Source organism: Palaemon carinicauda, chromosome 19 (assembly GCF_036898095.1).
Source record: "Palaemon carinicauda isolate YSFRI2023 chromosome 19, ASM3689809v2, whole genome shotgun sequence".
In the NCBI taxonomy this organism is placed as follows: Eukaryota; Metazoa; Arthropoda; class Malacostraca; order Decapoda; family Palaemonidae; genus Palaemon; species Palaemon carinicauda.
Genome location: NC_090743.1, coordinates 49,742,009 through 49,753,487, shown reverse-complemented (window position 1 = coordinate 49,753,487; position 11,479 = coordinate 49,742,009). Strand labels below are relative to the sequence as shown.

The window sequence follows — 11,479 nt, the reverse complement described above, 5'->3', positions numbered from 1 at the left end:
GTAGTAAACAGACTATACAGAAATTCATCCTATCTGTGTTTTCGGTGTATACTATATGAGTTAGCCCCGTATTTGCCCTCATTAAACGGAGATAGATATCCATATGTCACTTTCATCTCTTACGCACTGACAGAGACTTCCCCTTTCCTTTTTTCTGTCTACGACAGACAGTTCAGATTTCCCTCTCTTTTTTCTATCGAGAAAATAGGAAATAAATACAGAAGGAATTTACTATATTCTGTGGCACTTAACCGCGACACTTGGTTTTAACTCGCAATTTCCCCTCTTTGACTCGCAATGTTTACATCCTCCTTTGTTCGGATAATGGACTTGGCTTTGACTTCCTGTTCTTTTTATTGATGGTCTTTTGGTGATGCTATGGTCTGCCGTTTTAGCCTTCTTTGCATATTCTATATTTATGGAAATGGGTTTGAAAGAGTAAGGATGCTTTTTTCTAAAGAATAGGAGGCCGTACAGTATATTACAGACTATATTGTGTGTATTATATAGACTAATATACAATGTTTCGAACACTGGTAAATATGCGGCTTCATTCGTTTATCATGTTTATAAATGGGTATATTATATTCTTAAATATGTTATTTATATTTTCTGAAATAGATTTGTAAAATACCTCCATGCCTCTAATGGGATTATTTTAATAATGGCGAGTGGGTATGCCCTGTCTAGGCCTGATTTCATTGTTTTTCATTTGTTTAGGATGATGATGATAAAATTTTCTATGGTTTAGTACTTGATTGATATATCCCACTAACTTAAATGTACACGACTCGTCAGAATGACGGCTAAATATTTAGATTGATATGCACACATACGCACACAAAGATTCAAACCATTCCACCCGCTCCCCATCTCCTAACTACTTCCTCTCCCTTCTATCCGAGGAACGGGAAAAGAGAGAATAGTCATTCGTTTGATAATGTCGCTCAGCATGTCAGGAAATATATATATATATATATATATATATATATATATATATATATATATATATATATATATATATATATGATAAAGTTTTGCACGTTTAGACGTGTTTTTCATATTCAAATAAGCCATATATTTTTTGATACATTAATGTCTGGATTCTCTTAACGACCTTGGGATCAGAGCCCCAGGCGAAATCACACAAAGACAATAGCTTGTGACCGGCCGGGAATCGAACCCTGGTCCGGCAAGCTTGTATAGACAGTGACTACCACTTGGCCACGAAGAAAGATAAAAGTCAATGACAATTCTTCTGTACTTATACCTGTCGAATTCAGGTGTTTTGTTCTTAGAATTGAAATCAACCCATCTTCACTATCGTAGCTAATTGGTAGTTTGTTACTTGGCATTCGATTAATGATAAAGTTTTGCTCATTTACACGTGTTTTTCATATTCAAATAAGCCATATATTTTTTGATACATTAATGTCTGGATTCTCTTAACTACCGGTCACAAGCTCTTGTGTTTGTGTGATTTCGCCTGGGGCTCTGATCCCGAGGTCGTTAAGAGAATCCAGACATTAATGTATCCAAAAATATATGGCTTATTTGAATATGAAAAACACGTCTAAATATGCAAAACTTTATCATTAATCGAATGCCCAGTAACTAACTACCAATTAGCTACGATGGTGAAGATGGGTTGATTTCAATTCTAAGTACAAAACACCTGAATTCGACAGGTATAAGTACAGAAGAATTGTCATTGACTTTTACCTTTCTTCGTGGCCAAGTGGTAGTCACTGTCTATACAAGCTTGCCGGACCAGGGTTCGATTCCCGGCCGGTCACAAGCTCTTGTCTTTGTGTGATTTCGCCTGGGGCTCTGATCCCGAGGTCGTTAAGAGAATCCAGACATTAATGTATCAAAAAATATATGGCTTATTCGATATATATATATATATATATATATATATATATATATATATATATATATACAATATATATATATATATATATATATATATATATATATATATATATATATGTATATATATAGTATATCATCATCAACCGTTACTAGTACACTGCAGAACATAGGCCTCAGACATGTCCTTACCACATGCGTCTGTTATGATCTTTCTGTGCCAGTCCACACCCGCCTACTTTCTTAGTCAATCCATCGTCTTCTCTTTCTTCCCCCGCCTTCTATTACAATCTCTATGGACTCTCTCTGTTATTCTTAATGCCCATCTATTGTCTGTCTTTCTCATTATATATCCTGTCCATGTCTATTTCCTTTTCTTAAATGTTAGAATTTCCTCTAATTTAGTTTCCTCTCGTATTCATGTCGCTCTTTTTTCTGTATCTCAGTGTTATTCCCATCATTATTCTTTCCATTTCTTATTGAGTTGTAACTAACGTATGTTCTAAGGCTTTAGTAAGGCTCCAAGTCTGATATATATATATATATATATATATATATATATATATATATATATATATATACACATATATGTATATATATAAAGTATATATATAATATATATATACATACATATATATATATATATATATATATATATATATATATATATATATATATATATATATATTCATTGAAGGCGATAGCCTTAGTGGCGTCAGTGAGTTTCCTAGAGGAATCCTCATATTTCCTTCGCTTATTCAAGTTTTCAGACGTATACCCAAGTCTTATGTCTGAAAACTTAAACAAGCTAAGGAAATAAGAGAATTCCTCTAGGAAACTCCTTGATTCCAATATGGCATCACCTTCATTGAAAATTGCATTAGAGAGATATGTCCTAAAAGCATATATACAGTATATATATATATATATATATATATATATATATATATATATATATATATATATATATATATGTATATATATATATATATATATATATAGAAGAGAGAGAGAGAGAGAGAGAGAGAGAGAGAGAGAGAGAGAGAGAGAGAGAGACGCTATTCAGTTCCAGCAAAAGTATTGCAAGAGATTCACTCGGTAAACTCTCTCTCTCTCTCTCTCTCTCTCTCTCTCTCTCTCTCTCTCTCTCTCTCTCTCTCTCTCTCTCTCTCTCCACAGTGCGACCTCTTTTTATGATAACTTTCCTTCTTAAATAGTAAAAAAAATTATAAGGAATGTTTTTTCTGGAACACCATATGCTCAAAGGTACTGACTCAAGACCATTCCACACGACTTCGAGTCGTGGGAGTATTATCCTTGTTTTTTTTTTTTTTTTTTTTTTTTTTTTTTTTTTTTTTTTTTTAAGTGGCGACGGAGTTGATGTTACTGATCGCCCCATTGACGTACTCTATATATTTATCATTAATATAATTATTATCATTATTTTGCTATTCGATATAATTAATGTTTTCACTTATGTTATTTGTTTTGCTTTGTTGGTGTTGATTATTCCGTTGCGTTGTTTTATTATTATCTCAAATATCTGATTACTTTCAATTTATGATTATCATCATTATTATCATTTCTCTCAAGGTGTCCATTATTGCTGCCACACCTTGCCGGTACGTCTTCTGGCAACGCAACAGTTTGGAGTACTTGTTCGTGAAGGAATCGTATCTGGCAACTGTGGTCTCTACCATCATTGCCAGAGATATTACCACAAAACTCTACAACATGAATCAGAAGGTATAGTAGTTACAAGGAAATGTATCTGGCTACAGTGGTCTCTACTATCATTGCCAGAGATATTACCACAAAACTCTACAACATGAATCAGAAGGTATAGTAGTTTTCAAGGAATTGTATCTGGCAACAGTGGTCTGTGCCATCATTACCAGTGATATTACCACAAAATTCTACAACATAAATCAGAAGGTACAGTAGTTACAAGGAATTATATCTGGCAACAGTGGTCTCTACCATCATTGCCAGAGTTGTTACCACAGAAGTCTGCAACATGACCCAGAAGGTATAGTAAGTTACATAGAATCGTAACTGGCAGCAGTGGTCTCTACCATCATTGCCAGAGATATTGCCAACAATCTTTTCAATATGAACCAAAAGGTACATTGATTAATTATATAAAAATACTACTAGTGTTACTGCCCAAGGTATGCATACAAAGTGGTTGGTTGCCTTAGTAAGATTGAATGGTTGTTATTGCCCTTCTTCCATACGAATGCCTGTCGGTGTGTAGCCTCTGGTTCTTGCATCTGGGCCTGATTCAAGAAAAGAGTGTTGTCATAGGGTAACCCCCATGCAAGGGAGAAACTCCTTCACTAATAACATGAACTGAGGCACCTAGAGATTGGAGCCATTGTTATACACCATCTGTCTGGGCAGACGAGGAGTCCTTCTCTTTCTATTTTACATGTCCGCAACTGCTAATTGTTCTCCTGAAAGGTTTAATTTGGTTCTTGACAATTTTTATTTTTTTTTTGCATAATTCATATCATACAGAGAAAAAATGTTCTTCTAGAGTATATAATGAACCCTTTGGATATTTGTTTGAATGACTATGATGTTACATCAAAGAATATTTCTCATTCAATCTTTGTAACATTTAGATTAATTGGCACAAACATATATGTCATTTCCTGTAGGCTTCCCATCGGCAACCCACCTTAGAAATGTCCATAAATCCACAGGGAATCTTAAGGCTGTATCAGGGTTTATTGTGATTATGCTGCCCATTTGTTACTCATGACCGCGTGGGTGGGGGAAGTCAATCATTGGTCATACAGTTTTGCATTTGGTGCTTCATCAGTCCAAAGAATAAATCTGAATTTTATTAGTTTCCTTTACAGACATGGAGAGTTTAGCTACTCTGAGCACATGTCTAATGCTATCTTATCTAAAACATTAAAAGATTTTTTTACAGGCACAGTTAGTTTGAAGTTGATATGGACATCATTGACTGTCCATAGGTATTTCATGATATTATTTTCATATACTAATTTTTCTTTTATAAACTTGATCTTGCGAATAATAGATGTGTCAGTATAAACTCAGTATCCTTCAGCTTAGCTTCCATGGTGATTTGTGTGTGTATCATGTTCTGTACAACTATTTTTAGATGGTATCCTAGCCTCATGCCTTAATTTATCCAGACTACAACATACAACAGCTGACTAACATCCTGGTATATAGTTAACTTTTCAAGTCCTAAAAGGCATAGTGTTTTCAACAGGCTCCATCCAAATCTGGTTTAGTGTCAAGAATCAAACTCCTGCTTTTTGCACTAGTAGGCATGAGTTGTATCCATTGGATCACAAGGACCCACTGTGTATATATATATATATATATATATATATATATATATATATATATATATATATATATATAGATAGATAGATAGATAGATAGATAGATAGATAGATAGATGGATATATATCTTTATATATATATATATATATATATATATATATATATATACACATATATATATATGTATATATATATATATATATATATATATATATATATATATATATATATATATGTATATATAAGTGGATATCTGCAGACTGCTGGCTTTATCAGTGAATGCACCTGAGAATACTGTTAATCTTTAAGGGATAGGACATTTATAGTACTCGTATTTCCATATTTTTCTGTTAGTTATATATGAATAGATCAACCTCATTCTCTCCTAGATTGTGACAGAGAAAGGATCACACTTGGACATCCGCCTCCCTTCGCTTACATCATCGCTTTCGTCATCGGTGGGAGGAGATGGATCGCTTAAGTCTCCGGCCAGGTGCTCAGTTCGGTAATCTCCGCATGCAAACATTGTTTTGCTTTTGTTTATTTATACCAAAGTTTGCTGGCATTTTCCTGTCTTTTTATTTCTTTAGATAGCACTTGTTGAGTTTATACTCATCACACAAAGGTAGCTTTGTTTACGTTGATCACAGTGCTAGTCCAGTGGTAAGCACTTGACTGGTGTCCCAAAGTCACTTTACTAGTGCTCCAAAGTCACCTGACTGATATTCCAGTCACCTGACTAGTGTTGCACAGTCATCTGACTAGTGTTCAAAAGTCACCTGATTGGTGTTCCACGGTCACCTGACTGGTGTTCCACAGTCACTTGTCTAGTGTTCCACAGTCACCTGATTGGTGTTCCACAGTCACCTGACTAGTGGCCACAGACTCCTGACTGGTGTTCCAAGGTTATTGACTAGTGGTTCAGTCACTTGACCGGTGTGCCAAAGTCACCTGACTAGAGTTTCACAGTCACCTGACTGGTGTTCCAATTATGGTGTTGTTTACGTGAATTTAAATCAAAGCTTTTCATGGATCAGATTTCCTGTTGATCAGTAGGTCACGGAACTAAAGCTTCAGTGGCTTATTTTGACTAGAGCTATTTAATGATTAGAGTCCCAGTGTGGCCTTGATCTTACGGTCAGTTATCCGTTCTTCTTTATACTATCAAATGTTTCATTATTCAGTCACCTTTTTATAATTATTATTCATTAGTATTTAGAAAGAATTATTCTATATTAACATTGAAACTTTGTCTTTAATTCATTAAGCTTCAGTATGGCTTGACTAGTACCACGTAGATGATGCAAGCAGGCTTCAAGATATTTTTCACCAATTCAAACTTTTTAGAACTGTTACAGGCATAATCCTATTCCTTATAAACGTAACAAAATTCTTGCAAGGCGAATGTGCTTGAAAAATCACGTAATTTTTCTATCTTCTTGCACCTAATGGTCAGGTCTGGGGGTGGAATTGGAGGAGTAGGCCTAGGGGGGCTACATGGCGGCAGCGGGAGCAGTGCAGGTGGTGTAGGGTGCACCGGGGGCTTGGCCTCCTCCCTGGCTGGCGTGGCAGGACTCGGTATGGGAGCCAAACATTCCCGACTTGGGTATACTATCTTGCCCACTTCTGCTCCTGGTAAGTTTAGGCTACACAGAAAAGTATGCGCAATCTCCCGTCATTACACGCATTAATTTTGTGGATACACATGCATGTTTACATATCTGTGAGTAAGTGTGTGTACGCATGTAGTCAGTATCAGTGTATGCAACATAGACTCATATCAAGCAAAATTATCTGTAACATGTATGGACTTGGAAAACTATGATAGAACTTATAGGTTGCAAAGTGGATGGTGCTCTGAATGTGTTGTAAACGGTAATTTTGTTGACAATCAATAATTTTATATCTATAATGAAAGTGTAATATGTATTAGAATTCCTATGTAGGTGAGTGACAGGTTTGGTTTATAAGCGAGTACCAAAATTGGGTTGTGTCTATTGCTATTTTATATGTATGCATATGGAGTATGCGTCGTGAATAGAATAAAATGCAGATATTTTCTGATGAATCGGTGGTATTTGGAAATGATGAAGAAAAACTAAAAAATAGCTGTAGACAAAATATTTGGAAGTTGAGAAAGTTGAAGGCAAAATATTAGAAATCTTATGCTATGACAGTAAGTGGAAGCCAGAGGATTGGACATCAATGTTAATATGGATGGTGGAAGTGTTGAGAATTATTTATTCATATAGGTATTTAGAAGTGAATGTAACAATGATTGTAAGAGGAGAGATAAGGCAAAGCAAAGAGGTTAGCATTTAGTAGGATTTGGAAGAAACTTAGGAATTGTTGAGCCAACTATCCTTCATGAAAGCAAAGTTTGGATGTTTATTACACAGTGTAACAAATCATGGTGAGATATTCTGAACATAAACAGTGTTGATAAAAAAGATGGATCAGCATATAGAGTGCTTTCAATGACGTCACTGGAAATCGCCGGCGGCCATGCTGGAGGGCATACAAAGCGAAAACATGGCGGCTGCTACAGCGAATATGGACAATGAGAGCGACTTTGTCAAACAATTGTCAGGTGATGATAAGCGTTTTTACAAGCAGAAACTCGATCTAATTGATGGCCTAGATCCATACCAGATGCAGAATTCATTCAGTCAAAATATTGAGGATTTTCCCAGTATTTTATACATTGATATGGTGAACTACTTGGTACTGTCGGCCAACCCAGAACATGAGTGGGCATACATTTCCATTGAATAATCTGCTTCCAAAATTTTTTGTTTTTCCCTTTAATGCTTTTAAGTCCAAAATTAGATAAACACTGGGCCGATGAAGAGAGTGTTTATAATCATAATGCTAATATTGATCATTTAGCCTAACCTTGTGTATTATAATTTTTTATTGTCAAAATGTATGTAAAAGTTTTGCATTATAATGTCAAATCTTTATCAGTTCATGCCTAACCATTGTGTTTGTGTTTGGTTACAAATGCTATAATTTCTTATATACATATAAACATATGATGGACAAACTCTTATTGTAATGCTCTTGGATGATCGTTTTGGCTCCTTGCAATTAAATGCGCAAGTTTAATTATTTTTTCGATGTTTCATATATAAGCTGAAGACCCCTTCGGATTAAACCAGCCTTCAGATATTATTATTATTATTTATAATCAATGTTTATTCATCACATAGGCCTGTATGTCTGCAAAATTTAATACACAAATTAAAATAAATATAAATATACACTTAATTATATATAGGCATGAGCACCTTGGCGAAAGAGAGACCTAGGTAAGAAGCCTTTGTTAATATAGCCAATATGGGCGCTTTTAATTTTTGTTTTGTAAATCTGAGATGCCCTTTTTGATGTTTAAAAATTGAGATGCCCCCTCCCCCACACACACTACACACTGAACTGACGATGATACTTGTGAAGTCATCCATGCGATCGGATATAGCATGTTTACACAGGAATAATGATACTTTTAGGGCCTAGCCGAGACTGACCTGATATGAAATGATCAGAACAGATACGTGCGTAGGGTAGTGAGGATTCACGAAGATCGGCCCGTGATATTCTGGTCAACCACAAGTCACGTCTGCGCTTGGATAATTCCTCTGTATCTTTGTCCTGATTCTGAATAACTGCCGGTATGCGGTAGAAACTCTTGTCATCTCTTCGTCCTCGATTCCCACAGCCAACAATAGCGCAAAAACTGGGAATTGTGTGAATGTGAATGTGACGAAATGGCTAAATATTCAACAGTTCAACCATAGCTATTCACTGAACGCGTCTTTGTATGCCCTCCAAGATGGCGGACCGGAAGTTTGATGACGTGTATTGAAAGGACTCTATAGAAAGGGTCTGGTGCTGCAGAGAGAATAGAAAGAAAAGAGTATATATATATATATATATATATATATATATATATATATATATATATATATATATATAGTTGTAAAGTATTGGAAGAAGGCGAAAACCTAGAAAGGGATGAAAAGTCCTTGGACCAAAAAGATCTGGATATCAAGTGAGAGGGCAATACAGGATGAAAGTGAAGGGTGCAGTGATTGTAAGAAGTTTGCCGTGCTAATGAACTCTGTGTAGATGCATGAATAAGTTCATTAACAACAATAGGTTATAGGAAAAGGTGTAGGCCTAGTAATCAGAAGTATTAGGATCTACAATTCAGCAATCAAAGGATGAATTTGAGTGACTTATTTTTTTTAGAACCATCTCCATTAGTTTGAAACTATATATATATATATATATATATATATATATATATATATATATATATATATATATATACAGAGAGAGAGAGAGAGAGAGAGAGAGAGAGAGAGAGATCCGCAATATGCTATTACCCCTTAATTGAATAGCTAAACAGGTACATACACAGAATATCTGCCAATAGATGTGGTAATGTAATACATTTTAGCTACTTTATGATGTTTCTAGTTTCATTAATAGTTTACTTTGTAATTACAATCATCATATGATCATATCCATACAGTTTCTATTGTTTTTAGCATCAGTTACCGTGCAAAAATAAATAGTTTAGATAAGACTTTAACCATTGTCTTAGGCCTAGGGTATCCTACTCCCCACACATATTGATATTATGTTGTATGTAAGTAAGCGAGATGAATGAATAACATTTGACCGAAAAAAAATCCTTTTGCGATTTATTTTAATTCCATGAGAACAAGATGTGAATTACTAAAAGCTTATCACTTTATCTGTTATATTTTAGGCTATGAGGGACGAGAACGACTTGATCTGAGTTATCGCGAATGCCGCGGGGCTTACAGGGACCAGTTGGGACAGAGGGAGAACGGTTATGTTCCCAACGGTCGTCCAGAAATGACCCCGCTGACTGAACTTCCCTCTAACGATTCCCTAACAGACACCAGTCACGACATACAGACCTGGCTGGAAGACTCATCTAGATACACCAGCTAAAATAATTTAGGTCTATTGCCTTGGTGCTGAAACTGTTCTGCAATAAGATTAGGTTGCAACATTGAAGTAAACTTCAAGACATTATATCAAATTGAGATTACAGTGGCTGTGTTATTTCGAGGGTTGTGAAGGAGAGAGAGAGAGAGAAAAAAAAACGGTCCTTGCTGATCAACTAAATGAAATTGTATAATAATTACATGTGTGAAGTATTTAAAACATTTATTATTATTATTATTATTATCAGTGAGATGAGAACTAGATTTGACAAATAAATAATGAGTGTATGAACAGTATCATATGGAGAATGATCCAGGTGACGGCACACCCAAATATGTCAAAATAGATTTTCATATTTGCCAAACTGCATGTTAAGAAGCATCTTGCTGTAAATGGTGGCCTATTCAATTTCTTTTCGTTTTGATTCTAGACAACCCTGTTATCCGTAGAATTTTAATTATATTTTCATATCTAGCGTAAAGTGCTGATGTATTTTTTCCCCTATGAAAGCTGAAATTTCGCGCATATAATTTATATAGATAACAAATATAATGGTCATGTATTAAGGTAGAGAGTCTGGTAGAAGAGCTCATTTGACACGCGGAAGCTCAATTGACCCTCCAGGCTCCAATACATTGTTTTTATTTTCATTTGGCGATGAATGGCTGCGATGCGGAAGTAGTCACTATACAGGTGTCCCTTTCATTGTGTTGTGTGTTTTGAATTACAAGTAGCTAACAAGAAGCATATTAAACGTAAGTTGTACCTGTTTTTTTATTTCATTTTAATGGTGTTGCTTAGTCAGTTTATATTGGCGGTAAAATGGAGTGGCCATCTGTTCATTCTAGCGTTCGATGCTGATACCTGTGTATTTATGAAACGAACCCCGTTTATTGATATAGTCAACAGTAGATCGTTGGGTTCTATAAATAAATGAATAAATAATACATACATACATACATACATACACACACACACACACATATATATATATATATATATATATATATATATATATATATATATATATATATATATATACACTGTGTAAATGGAGACCAACAACGTATATTGACAATGACCTGGTTTATTTGACCTTGCCCACTGGACGAGATGTGTGAAGTTTTCTTGTCCACAGCAAGTTGTGATGATTATGAGACGTTGGTCTACCGTATAGTGAACTACTCGGTATTCGTTTTCCCCCTTGAGATGGCCATCCTGTCTGTAAACCGATTGGGGGTAATAACTCTCCAACATGATAAAAGATTCCGTAACGATGGTTCCAATATCGTTGCTT

The 11,479-nt window shown here is 35.2% G+C and overlaps 1 protein-coding gene across 4 annotated transcripts in view; it reads left to right on the top strand.

The window, feature by feature from the left end:
• The window catches only part of LOC137658628 (popeye domain-containing protein 3-like), a 57,144-nt gene extending 46,820 nt beyond the window's left edge, over positions 1-10,324 (top strand). For 3 of the 4 annotated variants that reach the window (XM_068393556.1, XM_068393554.1, XM_068393557.1), the window contains 4 exons: positions 3,466-3,618; positions 5,589-5,704; positions 6,656-6,834; positions 9,977-10,324. In XM_068393556.1, coding sequence (XP_068249657.1) covers positions 3,466-3,618; positions 5,589-5,704; positions 6,656-6,834; positions 9,977-10,185 — 657 coding nt within the window. In that variant the 3' untranslated portion in view covers positions 10,186-10,324. The remainder of the gene's footprint in view (positions 1-3,465; positions 3,619-5,588; positions 5,705-6,655; positions 6,835-9,976) is intronic. The other variant, XM_068393555.1, reaches the window with a different exon arrangement.
• The last annotated feature ends 1,155 nt before the right edge of the window (positions 10,325-11,479 follow it).